Source organism: Stenella coeruleoalba, assembly GCF_951394435.1.
Source record: "Stenella coeruleoalba genome assembly, chromosome: 1".
Classification (NCBI taxonomy): Eukaryota; Metazoa; Chordata; class Mammalia; order Artiodactyla; family Delphinidae; genus Stenella; species Stenella coeruleoalba.
In genome coordinates, this window is record NC_137169.1 from 98,938,835 (window position 1) to 98,955,935 (window position 17,101).

General features: G+C 42.3%; 2 protein-coding genes across 3 annotated transcripts in view; one reads left to right on the plus strand and one right to left on the minus strand.

The window, feature by feature from the left end:
* The window catches only part of SLC16A1 (solute carrier family 16 member 1), a 37,307-nt gene extending 33,176 nt beyond the window's left edge, over positions 1-4,131 (minus strand). For both annotated transcript variants that reach the window (XM_079929463.1, XM_079929462.1), the window contains exon 1: positions 3,984-4,131. The gene's annotated coding sequence lies outside the window, so the exon portion shown is untranslated. The remainder of the gene's footprint in view (positions 1-3,983) is intronic.
* LOC307190992 (uncharacterized protein) lies at positions 3,990-11,234 on the plus strand. The gene is made up of 2 exons (XM_079930543.1): positions 3,990-4,562; positions 10,886-11,234. The coding sequence occupies exons 1-2, from the start codon at positions 4,193-4,195 to the stop codon at positions 10,951-10,953; spliced, it is 438 nt and encodes a 145-aa protein (XP_079786669.1). The 5' UTR covers positions 3,990-4,192; the 3' UTR covers positions 10,954-11,234.
* Positions 11,235-17,101: the final 5,867 nt, after the last annotated feature.

The window sequence follows — 17,101 nt, forward strand, 5'->3', positions numbered from 1 at the left end:
AAGCTATGGGAACAGATAAGCTCTTCAAGAAAGAACAAAGACCAAAAGAATCCCTACCAATTTAAGAACAGAAATTCTAAATATCCCAAATACTAAAAGCTATTCGAAACATTAACATCAAGTGCTAAAAAACAACCTAACAAAATATGTACTGGCTTTTTAAAGAGGATGTACCTTGTTACATTGAAATACATTTCTCCACAAAGAAAGTGTTGTGATCATATATGATATTGTATTAAAGCACACAAACTTTTAACTTGTCCTTCCTATTCCAACTACCTCTCTTTTATAGAGGTATTCTAGCTAATCAATTACGAAGGAATGTTAGAATTAAAGGCACAATTAAATTATTGCCATTTGCAAACCACTAATGAAATAACGGAACGAGGCCATCAATATAGCAGAATGAGGGACAACCAAACATCATATGCCTCCTGATGGAAAAATACACACCACCACCTATGAATTATATTTGCCCTCTCCACCACACCATGCCTCCTCTCAGAAATCCAACCGCAATCTATCTACAAATTTACAGAAAATACGAGGGATAGGAGAACATGTTAAACCTATACCAGAGGGACATTCAATAAAATCCAGAATGAGGGAAACTGCAGAAAAAATAACCCGGTTCCATCAACAAATAACTTACGAGGAAAATAAGAGAGAAAAGGGTAACCTGTAGTTTAAAAGACATACCAACCAAATGTAATTTGGATCCCAAACAGACCACTTACTTTGAAACAATTTAGGAAAAATTGAATACTGCCTGGTTATTTGGTGATGTTAACGCTTAAAGGTGGGATAATGGTATTGTGGTTATGGTTTTTTAAGAGTCATATCTTCTAGAGATATACTGAAATATTTACAGATGAAATGCATATCTATGTTTTGCTTCACAATAATCCAGTAGGGGGCAGCAGGGAGTAAGTAGGAGTACAGATGAAACGGTAATGGCTGTTTGAAACTTCAATTGGGTTTGAAACTTTCCATAATAAATTATTTAGAAGGGAAAAAAATCACTATCAATAACAGCAAAAACACAGAAAGGACAAAAATGGATTTGAGTCTTGTTTCCAACCCTTACAAGTTGAACAGCCCTGGGCTAGTCACACAACCTCTTAATGTCCACATTGGTTAAATGGAGAAAAATAATAAACTCATTTGCTCAAGCTAGAAACCTGGGAGATATTTTTAACTTCTCTGGCTTCCCAGTCTCCCACATCTGGTCTATCACTGAATCCTGTCTGTTCCCCTCTCTCTTCCATCTTCCCACTACTGTCCATCTTGTCCATCACTGTAGTCTCACAAAACTCTAACAGCCTCCCTCCAACCTGTTCTCCACTTTGTATCCAGAGTGATATTCCTAAAATTCAAAATCTGATCATGCTATTCCCAGCCCCATTTAAAACCATTAAACTGCTTCATTTAGCTTCAAGACAGGAGCACTTCCTTAAGTTTTTTTTACCTAGTCCCTTCCCTATTTCCTTAAGATGACTAATAAGGCCTTTCATTATCTGATATTGTCTACTTCCATCTTTCCCCATTCTCTCTGCTCCCTCTTCATGCTTTAGCTTTGCTGAAATTCTATACGTTTTTCTAATGTACCCTGTACTGATTGTAGCTTTAGTACTCATGTCTGTAATGCTCTTTCCACTATCACTCCCTGGCCTAGCTAGCTCCTATTCATCCTTCAATTCTCGGGTTAAATAGCATTTCCTCGGAGAGGCCTACCTTTGCTTCTATACTAAATTGGGAGTTTTCTCACACCTACATAATACAGTATTTGTTCCCAAAAGAACCTGTACTTCCTCGATCATATACTCAATACCTGTTTGTAAAGAGTACTTGTTCTGGTAATTATACATTTGTTTTCCAGTTACACCATAAACTCTGGGAGTGACAGGGCTAGAACTTGTTCATGGCTGAATCCTAGCTCTCTCTGAATCCTAGTGCCTGGCAGCCAATAATAAATCAAGTCGCATCTCCCTTGTCCTCTAACAAAACGAGATTGGCCATGTAGGCATTTACAGGGAACTAAATCCTGCATAGGCATGCATATTATGAAGTGGATGTAAAATATAGTGGGAATGAAGGACATAAGAAGTTGGGAAGTTATTATTCAAAATAACTGTTTTTTGGCAAGAGATAATTCATATCTATATTTATAATTTTAGAGAACGCACAGGAGCGCCGAACTCACTAAATGGGAGTCAAAAGACACATCATCTCCACCCAACCATTAAAAAGTTTTCAGAACTAAGATGAGAAGTCACTTACCCTCTCCAACCTTAGCTTCCTAATCTATAAAATAAGGGAAACTGACTAGCTAGTCATTAACATCTTTTCCAGAGTTATGTGCATTAATATTTAAAAGGCTAAAAATATGTAAACTATTGAAACACTGATCAGTTGGTTCATCCTATGGTGGCATGATCCTTTTTCCTTTTTAATCTCTTTAGGTATGCTATAGCCTATTATGTTAAGCTTACAACTAAACCTTTGAACCTATTCAGCTATAAAGATCTCAGGTAATGCTCCCCAGACCATTAACTTGCATTTTAACAAGGATCACTGCAATCCAATGAAAGAACAGCATCTATCTAATCCCTGAATTACTGAAGTGCAACTTTTGTTTAATACTTACCCAATACTTGTTTTAAGGGCTAGATTTCTTAAATTCTTTATTATATCTATGGCAATTTGAAGGCAAAATTATACCCTATGGTATAAAACTCGGATTTATAGGTATATTTAGTGCCTAACTAAAAAAACTACACTAAAATACATACTCTCTGCATCACCTCACTGGTCTGGTAGCTGACATCAAAACTGATTAATGGCTAATTCCTACTTACACTCTTTCAAACTCTCACACAATTCAGAGTTCACCCTATCACTACATTCCTCTAGTAACTATACCCACATTTGTTTTATCAGGGCACTAAAGTGTACACATTTTATTTCGAAACCAGAATAATTTTTGAAAAAAAAATTTCAAAACTAGTTCTGACAAAGTAGCTTGTCAACATTTTACTGTTATCAGTAGATGCCTAGTTTATAAGCAAACTGGAAACTCGACTAAACTAGTAACGTTTGTTTTGGGGGGAGTAATGTTTGTTTTTTTGATTAAGATTAATCACAAACTAGTTTTGGCAACTAACTGCTTGTCGCACCAAATAAGTCATGACAAATAAATGAAATGTTAAAATGCACGTGGAAAAAGAGGATGCATTTGGAACAAAAAGCGTGCATCAGACCAAGTGTAACGCTATGCTTCAGATTCCTCCCGACAGGGCCGCCTTAAAGCCCCAGAGCGAGGGCGCTGCGGCGGACGTTCTGCAGCTACAGGTTGAATGACAAAGAGTTCCCGTCAGCACCACTCCGGGCGTCTGCCAGTTGCAACGTCCCCTCCTCAAAGTCCTCTCAGACACTGCAGTCACGCCTAGGCTGCGGGGACTGCAGCTCCCTCAGGCCACTACCGCCAAGTCGCCAGGTGGGACAAGGATTGGCTGGCCGAGGAGGTTGGGGCGGGCGTGCCACGAGTCCAAAATAACTCCCGCCCCGAGTACCGGGAGAAAGCCGCCAGCAGTCTGGAGGCACCACGTGAATCGGCCTCACGTCGATCCTTTCCCAGATCAAAAGCATCTCCGGAGCAGCCTACTTAACACTAGAGGAGAAGCGACTTCCCCAAGGTCACCGGCAGCTCGACCCCACTCCTCGACCAGGCCGGTGGCCCGCACCTGACAACGGGGCTGCAGCTCTGCTGGGAAAAGCGCTGTCCCCAGCGCCTCAGGGTCTCCTTCACCAACGCTGCGCTCCGAGGCCACGTGGCTGCTGCGGCCAAGATGCCACCGCCCGGCCGCCCCCCCTCCCCCGGAGACCAAGCCTTCCACTCCCCCGAGGCTCCCTCCGACCCAGCCGAGGAAACAAGGGCACCGCGGGGTCCCGGCCGAACGTGCGGCCGCCAGTTACCAACTAACCGTTATGCGCGGCTCGCGGCGCAGAGCGTGAACGTGACGCCGCGGCGCGGCTGGAGTCCCGCAGGGCCCAGGGTCCAGGTAGCGTCTTTCACCGGCTGCCTCGTCTCCTCGCCCGGGAACCCACGCGACCGAGTAGTCACGTCGCAGCTCGCCAGCACTTTGTCGGGCCGGGCCAGCGAGGCTGCTTTATAACTGGCCGGGGCCGGAGCATGCGCACAGGGGGCGGAGTCGGCCCTCCCGGCCACCGCCCCCTCCCCCCTACACTCACACCCGAACCGCAACTCGCGCCTCCACAGCTCTCAGGCGCGCGCCCGCTCACTCTCTCGCGCGCGCTGGCGCCCCCTCCCCGCCACGTGACCGGCGGCCCGACAGGACCCGAAAGCTGCGCCCCGCTATGCAACGCCGACCGCGTTGCCGCACTGCTGTGGGGGACTCGCCCTTTCGGCCAGCCGTCGGAGGACCTCGGGGTGACCTACTCGCATCTGGGACACCAACGTCGATCTCGCCCTCAGTCTCTGCCAGAGAAAAGGGGGAAACCGCTAAGGACGGATGGGGCGTGTCCCCCGGCTCCTGACTCAGGTGTGGGGGGGAGATGGGCGCGCGGAAGAGCGGGGAAGTGACTGGAAGTGGGGGACTGGGCGGGGTTTGAGTGGACGCGGGTGCACCTCCGACCCGGGAAGAGGCCGAGGGCTAGAGGTTAAGAGCGTGGGCTGTGGGCTCGCAGCTTGAGTTCTGTGACCTCGGGGAAGTCACTCAAATCCTCAGGGCCTGTTTCCTGCTCCCTAAAATGGCAACAGTAGTAGAAGCGACCTCAGAAGGGCTTTTGGTGGTTTTGAGAGAATTTATGGAACCTTCTTCCTACAGAGCCTGGTCTGTAGCATTTGGTGAATGGTGGGTATAAAGGCAGAAGTCGGGAGAGAAGAGCACGTCTGACGGTGGCGACACTGGTCCCAAGGGAGGGTCTGTGTGTCGGAAATATGAAGAAATGAGACTGCAGAGAGGCCAACTTTTTATGGACGCTGAGGATTTGGGACAAAATATAATTATAGCTCACAGTTCTGAAGGGCCGATTGTATTCTTAGCAGTTCACCTGAACTATCCTCACAACCCTATGGTGTTGTTGAAGTGATCAAATTAAATAATCCTGGAGTGCTTCTGAGGTCTCCGAGGAATTTCTTTTGAGAAATGCCAAGAATGTACGAATCAAGGCCCCTGCCTTACAAATTTTGGGGGAGGGTGAGTCAGGTAGAAATCCACCAACATTGACAAGTACTTGGAGCCTGCCCTAACCCTGCCCTCCTCTCCTCCCCTCCCCCTCTCCTTACTTAATTCCCTCTACAACCCTGTGAGGTTGGCCTTCAGCTTTTTGTTTTGCAAGTGAGGAACCTAGATTGTGATGGAGTGGGGATTGAAGGATAAAATTCTGAATGCTTCCGTGTGCTTTCTTCCTCTCTCCCACTCTGACTCTGTTTCACACAACAAAAAGCTTTCAGTAACAGTTCAGCACATTAGAAGACAGTATGGAATCTATAGCCAAGTACTGCTTATAAGCAGTAATCGATTTTTACCTTTGATAAATGCAGAGAAAATAATAAATGCAGAGAAGGCAGGCTCTTCAGGTGTTTCGGGTGGTCGGGATTTAGAACGGCAGTGCTTCAGGACTGTTAGGATAGTAGCAGCATTCAGGGTAGGTGGTAGGAGAGTTGAATTAGGGAGACAAACTAGGACTGGTTCAGAGGTGAACTATCAGGACCTGAACAATGGAATGTAGTGGTAAGTAGTAGAATAAGATGATTCCCAGGAAACCTCAAAAGAAGGCTTATAGAGGAGCATAGTGTGGTAGATTAACGATATGGACCCAGGATCAGATCTGAATTCCAACTTTGATACTTGGCACTTAACTAGCTCTTTGTCCCTAGGCAAATCATTTTACCTCTCTGACCCTCCCTCATTCTCTGGTCTGTAAAACAAGAGCACTACCTTCCCCGTAGAGTTGTTATGATAATAAAGTCAGTATTTACTTTAGTGTCTGGCATATAGTAAGCACTAAATAAATGTATAACCATGGGAAACCATGAAATTGAATCCTAAAGATTAACTCTAAAGTTCCCTCACTTGGTCCTAACAGTGTAGTCACAGAATCATACTTAGTGTTGTATTGTAGTTTTGTATTCCTTTTCTTGAAGCTATCCACCAAAATTATATATACCTCAAGCCCCATAAAATCTGGATCTGCTCCTAGTAGGATCTGTAGTGTTGTGAAAAGAACATAGGCTTTGGAATCAGACTTGTTCCCATAACTTATTATCCCTGTTACTTCAGGCAGTTAATTCACTGACCTATTCTGGCCTCAGTTTTCTTACCAGATAAGCTGAAGGTAATATCTACCAGCCTGAGCTGTTGTGAGTCAAATAAGATAGTATTCGCAAAAGCAGTGAAACTTGGAAAGTGCTCTACAAGTGTTTATGAATTAATATTGGTATAATTTGTCCATAAAGTGTATGAGGCAAAGATCAGAAGCATCCCCAAGGTGGGACTTCCCTGGCTGTCCAGTGGTTAAGACTCCACACTTCCAATGCAGGGGACGCAGGTTTGATCCCTGGTTGGGGAGCGAAGGTCCCACATGCTGCGCAGCCAAAAAATAAATAAAGGAAACAAAGTAAAAGATAAAAAAAAACCAACTCCAGGGTTCTTAGCTGAAAAAGTAGAAACGGCGTGGGTGAGCTGGCAAAAATAATGAAATGACACAGGTAAAATTTTTGCTTTTCTGCCAGGTTTTCTTCCTGATTAATCCATGAGACACTGAAGAGGTAAACTAGTAAGCATAAGATCAGAAATTTAGAGCTGAGAGGAGGTTGAAGATCATCTAGCATAACCCCCTACATTTTACAGAAAGTGAAATTAAGGTCTGGGGAAGCTAAAAGGCTTTTCTAAGGCCACCCGTCTAATAAGTGGCATGATCAGAAGAACCAGATCTCTAGGCTCCAGGTTCTTACAGTTCCAAGCAGTCTTTAAGATAAAAGCATTTCATCATGGGGTCTTTCAAAATCAGAGAAGGTATGGTGCTCCCTAGTGGCTTTTGCCTTCATCACAACATTTTCTAGGTACACTTTTCTATTTTAAAGGTTGATAGGCAGTTTGCAAGCTTGTCAGTAAGTGAACAAAACTTCTGAAGATTTCAAGGTAAGAGTTATAACTTCAGAAATTAGTAATGAGATGAGACATGCAAATGCAAAATTTGAAAGTTCATAACAACTAGTTACTATTCAAGTTGAGAAAGTTACTCAACTGCTTTATCTGGAAAACGAGAATAATAAAATTACCGTGTATTTTCTCTGGAATTCAACTGTGTACTTCATTTACATTCCCCCAGTTACTCCATCATTTCTGTGACGTAGGAAATAACAGGAAAGGATTCTTTTAAAACACAATAATACTTAATAGATTAAGAACATTCCCCCCATTTAACATTTATAGCAATTTAATTGGGAATGTGGAAAATGAAAAGTTCAGAACAGTCCATATGGGGAACAGGTAACAAGAATATTCCTTTTTGACCTATTTATCCTCTAATTCAGTTTGTTTTCAGCGAAACTGCATAAGGCTCTCCTTATGGCAGTCCAGTTCCCATACCCTTATTCCATTCAGTGGTCTGATATGGCTTTTGTCTCCTGCTTCTTGTCTCTGCCAGCACAGGCTAGTTTTGGCCTATGCTGTTTGTAACCTACATCACTGTTTAGGACCTTTGCTAGCAAGCATTCCTTTTAGGCATGGTCCTACATATTTGCTAGCCTGTCTACTTCCTTGACCCCGGCTAACCCTGAGCTTGCCCCTTCCTTCTTTTTTTCCTCTCTCTTGTCTCTTCCTTTCTTCCTTCCTTCTTCCCTCCCTCCCTCCCTCCCTTGCTGTCTTTAGTATTCTAGGCAGGTGGGCTGAGGGTGGGGGAATAACAATAATGATAAATTGATGATGGCTAAGATTTAGGAAATATTTAGTATATGCCAGGCATCGATCTAAGCTTTTTACACATATTAACTCATTGACTCCTCATAAAAATGCTATGGACTAGGTGCTATTTTTTAAAATTATTTAAAAAAATATTTATTTGACTGTGCCAGGTCTTAGTTGTGGCACGTGGGATATTTTAGTTGCGGCATGTGGGATCTTTAGTTGCGGCATGGGGGATCTGGTTCCCTGACCAGGGATCAAACCCGGGCCGCCTGCATTGGGAGTGCAGAGTCTTAGCCACTGGACCACCAGGAAAGTCTCTGGACTAGGTACTAATATAATCCCTATTTTACAGACAGATACAGTTACAGAGGTAACACACAGAGATGTTAAGTAACTGCCCCAAAGTCACATAATCAGCATTGTCTGGAATTAACCGGAAGTAGTCATTATTTAGTTTTCAGTATAAATATGAGTAGAAATTGTCGTTTGTAACTGATAATACCATAGGAGACTAATCAATAGACTTTGAAGGCCATCTTAGGAAGACCATGTTCTAGGTTGCTTCTACCCCTGGTAAAGCTAAACAGTCATTATAAAAACTGTTGGCCAGGGCTTTCCCGGTGATGCAGTGTTTAAGAATCCACCTGCCAATGCAGGGGACACGGGTTTGAGCCCTGGTTCGGGAAGATCCCACATGCCACGGAGCAACTAAGCCCATGTGCCACAGCTACTGAGCCTGTGCTCTAGAGCCCGCAAGCCACAACTACTGAGCCCGCGTGCCTAGAGCCCGTGCTCCGCAACAAGAGAAGCCACCACAATGAGAAGCCCACGCATCACAACAAAGAGTAGCCCCCGCTCGCCGCAGCTAGAGAAAGCCCGCGCGCGGCAACGAAGACCCAATGCAGCCAAAAATAAATAAATAAAACTGTTGGCCATGGAAGCTGCCTTTGAAACTAGAGAGTTCAAAAGGAACTACCCCCTGCTTATCTGAATCAGGGTAGTTGTGAACCTCTGGGCAGGTAAGTTGGGGTGGAGATGTTGGGATATCTTTTCAACAGCTAAATTTTAAGATCACCTATATTCCAGGAAGTTCTGGGTGTCCTGGCTCCCACATTGCACGCTGTGAGATCTTTCAGCGTGAGAGCTTGGACCTTATGGCCCTTACCCAACAGCAGCAGCAGGCAGTTGGAACTCCTTGAACAGCTGTACCTCAAACCTGGTGTGACTCGGAAGAGGGGTGCATGCAGCGAAGGAAGCCTCTTGGATCATAATGACTAACTTTATGTATCCACTTGCTTGGGGAGTCAGGCCTGGGTGTTCTAACTGGACCTTGATACTGCTGCATTGGTGTACAAGATGAGGCGTTGATAAACCACAGAAATCAATCTGTGGTGACCTCTGAGAACCCCGAATCCGCCACAGTGCCCTGCACCATACAGCACCTGTGACACCTGTGCCCAGGTGAGGTCCAGGGCTGTCAGCCTCACTTCTGAGCTGTGTATTAATAGAGTGAAGCCTCTCTCCACCCGCTTTCCTTTTGCACAAATCATGAGTTCAGATGTCATGCCTATTGTTTTTTACCCTGACAGCCTTATTTTTTGTGGTCATAGAATAAGGCCATACCCCTCTGGGCAGGGTGTAAAGATTTCCCTAAATAAGGTAAATGTTCTCATCATCGATCATTCAAAGAAGAAGAGAATTCTCACACAGGAATACTTGCAGCATGGAACAGGCAAGATGGCATTTCTGGATTTACTTTCTTAGGGTTCGGACTTAGAGGAGGTAAGAAATGTTGAGGGCTCTCACTGAGTCTGGGGAAATGGCCTCTGCCACAGAGCTGCCTAGTAGGACCCAGGCAAAGAGGTTTTCCTGGAGACCCAAAAATGAAGGTAAATATTCATGTTTTGTTAGTCTGCTTATTGATGCATCACTCTACTTATCCTTGAACTTCAGTCAAGTTTAATCTATCCATCTAGGCATCCAAGTTCATGTGTTTCAAATGAAGCACTTTCCCGTGTAGCACTAACGGTACAAGTTTGCTCGACATTTCTGCATAATACATTATTGGATAATTCAAAAGAAAATAGAATTCTTTAAATTACTAACACTTTATATTTAATCAGTATAAAGGGGAAAACAACGACAGGAAATTGCGTGGGGGTTAGAAAGTGAGGAACGGGTAGGCAGATGGGGAGTAGGGCGAACAACTATTGCAGCAGGCTAGTCTGTTCCACATTGGTCTCTGCTGAAGGATTTAAGAAGCAGGCAAAAAGGGGAGTGCTCCTTCCTGGCCCCCAAGTCCTCCCCATGGCGTCAGTGGTGATTTATGAAAGATCTTCAAGGAAAAGCTTAGTCTCAAACAAAGGTCTTAGTTACAAGATTTGGCAGTCCCCTCCCTATGAGGAGATTCTCCTTCCATTACGACCTTTGGCAGATCAGGATTCAAGTTTGAGACCCTGTGGATTGTCTTACAATTTCACCCACAGTTTTCTCCCATTCCAGGCCCATGGTTCCATTTTGGTCACCATGGCCACAGTAACTGAAATGGCCTGCTTCATCATTTGCAATGGACAGCCTCCAGCCCCAGACTCCAAACTGACTGCCTAAAGACAAGTTATTTTCTCCCTAGTGTCTCAAACTCATGGTCTCAGACTGAGGGCTTTAATTTTACCCTGCTTTGGGAGAGCCCTCTTTAAGTCTTCTAGATCTACATAATGCCTCTTACTGTTTATCATTTCTAATCTAGTAGCAAAAAAGAAACTGAAATATCTTGTAGCAGAATATCCTTTATTCTATGATACCTACCTCCGAGATACCTGGTCTCTTCAGTGCCCCCAAACCAGAAGCATAGTAACTCTTACCAAGCTCAGAATATACCGTTCTACTGCAGCTGTGGTTTTTTTATTTTTCACCACTCCCTCATTGATTTGTCTCATGTATGCTTGCCATAGCCACATCACCAGGAACCAGAATCTGGAGAAGTTACATGCCGGCAACAACAGGAAGCACAAAGCCATAAACTGCAAACAGGCAACAAACATCAGGGCAACCATCCACGTAGAAGATTAGGTATGCCTTTCATGTTGCTTCAGGCCAAAACAATAATAATGAAATAATGGGTTTTTTGCTCCTGTTTCCAATGAAAAGATAAATTAATCTTGGAGCCTTCCAACTTCATATGCATCCCCTCTGGTTTGCTAGTCATTGCATTTACCAACCCAGGTGAGACCACATCATGCATGAAACACAGCCCAAATATGCTTCAACCGTAACATGGGAATATATAATGCAGGCTATGTTGATTACCAAGCCCACTTACAGAATCCAATGGGATGAGTGAGGTATGGACACCAGGACTTAGCGGAGGAGTTCCTTGTTGCTGCAACCATGCTTCTTAACAAAGACCTTCCACCAAGAATCTAGGAAAATCCCATCCCATTCCCCCAAACTTATAGGTATGTTATTAAGCTATTCTTATGCTTAGTCATAAAGTGGGTATTTTTTAGCTTATAATTACTAAAAGGCTGAGGTTTAAACCTAGGTCTCATAGCTTGTGCTCTTAAATGCTGGACGATTTTCATTTATCTAAAACTCTGAGGTCATAGGGAGGGATGGGGATGAGGAAGGTAAGAGGCAGGAAATAGATGGCTGTTTTATAGTCCCAACCCTGAGCCTTAGCTTTACATGCTGTTTCTTCAGAGAAAGCACTTCCTCCGTGTACCAGGTGAGCTGTATACAGAATAGCATGGAGATGAAAGAGAAGCAGACAGACTAACAAGGGAGTAGTTTTAGTAATTCTATTATATAATTCAAACCTCCTTGTAATCCAGTTTAGCTGCCCCACTAATTAATGTGAATTAATAAGTTTCATAATTATCATATTTACTCACCAGGTTCTTTCTACATAATTACTGTTTACACTTTAATAAATTGCTTAGGAAGGCCACCTCCTAATCCAAATTAAATGTAGTGTGTTTCATTTCCTATTTCATTCCTGTGGGCACATGATTATTTTGGAAAAAGCTTTGGCTTGATAATTAAATTCCATATCTCGCTGTCTCTAAAACATTACATATTCATAAGGCTTGCCAATCCAAGGGAAGGGCTCTTCTAGGCTGTTAGTGGATCTCCTGAAATTTTAAGGACTTCAAGCAAAAATGGATGCAGTCTTTGTACTTTAAAATGCAGGCATTCCAAACTTCTAATGTGTTGTCAGCTAACAAGAATGCAGAAGTCATAGAATTCAGATCTTAAGAGTATTAGATAGCCATATAAACATTTTATGATCTAATTTATACATTTTTCATACAGAAAACTTTTCCTCAGGTCAGCAAAGCAAATTAAGTTTCTCCTTTATTTTCACATGAGGGGAGAAAGCTGGGGAGAGAGAAGGAAAGGTAATGTTTTTAAGGTAGATTAAAAAGGCCTAACACCCCAAGAATTTTCTATCTGTGTATTGCAGGGACATTTAAATTCTCTGTTAGCATTTGGTATGACTGTCAACTTGGAAAGTTAACCTTTCTAGGACAGTCTCTACTAGAAGTTGGGACTTCCTCTTCAAAAAGAGTTTTGCTTACTTCTTTTCAAAGAGATTGCAAGATAATTTTAGCTCACTGAAGAACATTTTCCACCTCTTGATTATCCAATACAGCTATAGTACTGTTCCTTTTATCCCTCCTCCCTTTGTCTTTTAGACTGGAAGTTATCAAAAGGTAAAAGGTGTTCAGAAATGGAGGCAAACATAGATGAAGCCTAAAGACATTCCCACGTATCCAGGTCTCTAGCAGCCTTCCTCCTGGCCTCTTCCTCTTTTTTTTTTTTGTTTGTATTTTTTGTGGTACGCGGGCCTCTCACTGTTGTGGCCTCTCCCGTTGCGGAGCACAGGCTCCGGACGCGCAGGCTCAGCGGCCATGGCTCACGGGCCCAGCCGCTCCGCGGCATGTGGGATCTTCCCGGACCAGGGCACGAACCCGTGTCCCCTGCATTGGCAGGCGGACTCTCAACCACTGCGCCACCAGGGAAGCTCCTGGCCTCTTCCTCTTGGCATTCTATCCTTACCAGAAAAAAAAAAAATTACTCTGTAGGCCCCCACTCAAGGACCTGACTTCCCTGGGAATTTTTATTCTTATATTCAAAATACATATAGAATTTCATTCAGTTAAGTTTTATGACACGGGGACTTCCCTGGTGGCACAGTGGTTAAGAATCTGCCTGCCCATGCAGGGGACATGGGTTCGAGCCCTGGTTCAGGAAGATCCCACATGCCAAGGAGCAACTAAGCCCATGTGCCACAACTACTGAGCCTGTGCTCTAGAGCCTGCAAGCCACAACTACTGAGCCCACGCACCATAACTACTGAAGCCCGTGTGCCTAGAGCCCATGCTCCACAACAAGAGAAGCCACCACAATGAGAAGCCCATGCACCGCAATGAAGAGTAGCCCCCACTAGCCACAACTAGAGAAAGGCTGTGTGGAGCAACGAAGACCCAACGCAGCCAAAAGTTTAAAAATTAATAAATAAATTTATATTTAAAAAAAGACCAGATAGATGCTAGTTTAAAAAAAAAAGTTTTATGACATGAAAATTGTTGAAAAGCAATAAGTTATTACTGTGTAATTTCTGTTTATATCAGTGATCTCTGGTTTAAAAAGAATAGGCTATGCAAGACATGGAAGCAACCTAAGTGTCCATCGACAGATGAATGGATAAAGAAGATGTGGCACATATTTACAATGGAATATTACTCAGCCATAAAAAGAAACGAAATTGAGTTATTTGTAGTGAGGTGGATGGACCTAGAGTCTGTCGTACAGAGTGAAGTAAGTCAGAAAGAGAAAAACAAATACCGTATGCTAACACATATATATGGAATCTAAAAAAAGAAAAAAATGGTTCTGAAGAACCTAGGGGCAAGACGGGAATAAAGACGCAGACCTACTAGAGAATGGACTTGAGGACACGGGGAGCGGGAAGGGTAAGCTGGGACAAAGTGAAAGAGTGGTAGTGTATATATGGACATATATACACTGCCAAATGTAAAATAGATAGCTAGTGGGAAGCAGTTGCATAGCACAGGGAGATCAGCTCGGTGCTTTGTGACCAGCTAGAAGGGTGGGATAGGGAGGGTGGGAGGGAGACAGACGCAAGAGGGAAGAGATATGGGGATATATGTATATGTATAACTGATTCCCTTTGTTATAAAGCAGAAACTAACACACCATTGTAAAGCAATTATACTCCGATAAAAACGTTAAAAAAAAAAAAAAAGAATAGGCTATGAACTTCTCTCAACCTTTGATGCAGGACTCCAGCTGAACTAGCAAAGGACATTACATCAAAGAAACTTAAATATTTTTTTCTTTAATAATTTAACTTTCTGTCTTTTCTCCTTCCCAATGTATCGCTATAAACTTCTTACAAACAGGGACTGTTTCTTCTGGTATCATACAGATTGCTTTATATAAACTTACGTATATGCTAGTACAACTTGGTTGATTATTTCAAAGTGGTGTCAGCATAATAATGATGGTAAATAACAACTAACATTTATATAGCACGGCCTCTGTGCCAGGCACTGTTGTAAGCATTTTATATAGAGTTGCTTAATGTAAAGCCACTTTTATCTGATTGTCTTTTATTTTTCTGGCAAAACGCTTTAAAAATCTGTGCTGCAGTAAATTCCACAATTCAGCCTTCACCTCCCCAACAAGAATAACTAGAATTCCAGTGTCGTCTCTTTATTATTTTGACTCCAATAAACTATCACTTTTTAGGTCCATGCTTGCCCTCGAGACTTGACCTGAGGACACAGCTGGTACTTGGTTTGCTTATCTTAGCATAGGAAGCAGCAAACAAAGCCTCAAGTAACTTTGCTCTTGGTATAAATCCTTGATTAGCTTCACTGAAGTAAAAGATGCAGTAAAAATGTTGATTTGAAGTTTGCTTGCTCTACCTTTCATAATTTTTCAGAAAAATATTGGCCAGGTCAGCAAATATATGCCATATATATATATATATATATATATATATATATATATATATATATGAAAGTTCCTTATCCCTTGTAATGTAATAAAGAGTAATGGATTGGTTCAATTTAGAATCTAACAAAATGACTAGTTTTTTCTTCCAATTCAGACTTTATTTCTCTTCTTAAGACATTTAGTTTCATGCAGTTATGAAATTTCACTGTTTAGCAGTGAGAAGAAGTTTGATAAAACTGCCACTAGACAAGCTTGGACCTTTTTTAGAAAAAAAAATTTATTTATTTTGGCTGTGTCAAGTCTTAGGTGTGGCACACGGGAACTTCGTTGCAGCATGCGGGATCTTTAGTTGCAGCATGTGAACTCTTAGTTGTGGCATGCATGCAGGATCTAGTTCCCTGACCTGGGATTGAACCCAGGCCCTTTGCATTGGGAGTGCTGAGTCTTACCCACCAGACCACCAGGGAAGTCCCGGGACCTGACACCTGACAAAAACAAGAGGTGTTTTTGCCAATTAGTAATTCTTCCGTAGATTTAGGGGATGGAAGATAATCTGGCTCTGTTTACTTAGGAATTATTTATTTATTTATGGCTGTGTTGGGTCTTTGTTGCTGCTCATGGACTTTCTCTGGCTGTGGTGAGCGGGAGCTACTCTTCGTTGTGGTGCGCGGGCCCCTCATTGCAGTGTCTTCTCTTGTTGTGGAGCACGGGCTCTAGCACGTGTGGACTTCAGTAGCTGTGGCACATGGACTCATCAGTTGTGGCTCGTGGGCTCTAGAGTGCAGGCTCAGTAGTTGTAGTACATGGGCTTAGTTGCTCCTTGGCTTGTGGGATCTTCCTGGACCAGGACTCGAACCCATGTCCCTTTGCATTGGCAGGCGGATTCTTAACTACTGCACCACCAGGGAAGTCCCAACTTAGGAATTTTTAAAGCACTAGCCTAGAACCAATTATAAAAATGTTGTTGTTCTATTAACCAAAGCACTTTTCCTGGCTGACCACACTTCTGCCATTTCTGAAGGTGTTTACAGAAAGTTTGCTACCGTTTTAGCACATCCATTTTAGCAATACCACTGCTATACTTACGGATTCCACAAGGCTTTAGTAATCCAAGTGCATGTTTAAGACATTCATTCATTGTACTTAATTCATCCATTCACTCATTCATTCCATGTTTATTGAATAGTTACTATGTGTAGTAAGATTTTTATAATTAAATTATTTGTAAAAATTTGTTAATTCCTGTACATGGGACAAAATTTTAATAATACAAAGGAATATACAGTGAAAAAGAAATCTTACATCCCAGTTCCTCAGCCATTCACCTCACCTCCCCACAGTCAACTAATATTACCAGTAGTATTTTTATTAATATGTTACTTTTATATGCTTCTAGAGATATTCTATGTATATATAAGTATATACATAGATTTTTTTATATATATATAATGGTAGCATACTGTATATACTATTCTGTACCTCTCCTTTTTTCACTTAACAGTTTCTAATGGATAAGATTTATTGCTCTTTGGGTACATTAGATTAATTTCAATATCATGACCAGCACATTTCAATATTAAAGTTTTAGTAAAAAGATGGCTCCAGAAAAGACCGTGAAATGATTTCCTTAAGTCAATAGGACAGTGTTTGTTACAGAATCAAAAACTTATCATAAACTTCTACCTTTTCTAAAAAATAAATTGTAAATATAGTTATACACATGAAACAACCAAAAAACAAAAATAAAAAAAGAGGAAAGACAATAATAATAAATACATGCTCAGAAAAGAATCTGTAAAGGCTCAGAAAAAGGTAAAGGGGCAATAAGCTATGTGAAGATGTGCTTTGTGATTCTGTACATGATGTTACAAGTTGTTCTTTTGAATGATCAGCTATCAACAATAACCTGCTCAGCTAGTAAGTCAGACTCCAGCAAGGGGGTTCTGTGGGTTTCCATTGTTTCCAGCTTAGTGTTTTTCCTAAGGGGTCTAAAGAGCACCGCATCTGTCAGGATCACTGAAAGCTTTTTGTTTTGTTTTGTTTTGTTTTTTAGAACGTTCTAACGAAGGTAGCCACTTCCAAGGTTTTTGCCTTTTTATTTACCTAGCCAATCCACCCACATAATCTGATGAGTCAAATTGTCAAATATCTGAATGTAAATTTTTCTGCCATCATAATTTTGA

Coding starts and splice junctions, on each gene's coding strand:
- LOC307190992 (XM_079930543.1), top strand. CDS start 4,193: ATGCGCACAGGGGGCGGAGTCGGCCCTCCCGGCCACCGCCCCCTCCCC. Junction 4,563..10,885: donor TCCCCCGGCTCCTGACTCAG/GTGTGGGGGGGA, acceptor TGCTTGCCATAG/CCACATCACCAGGAACCAGA.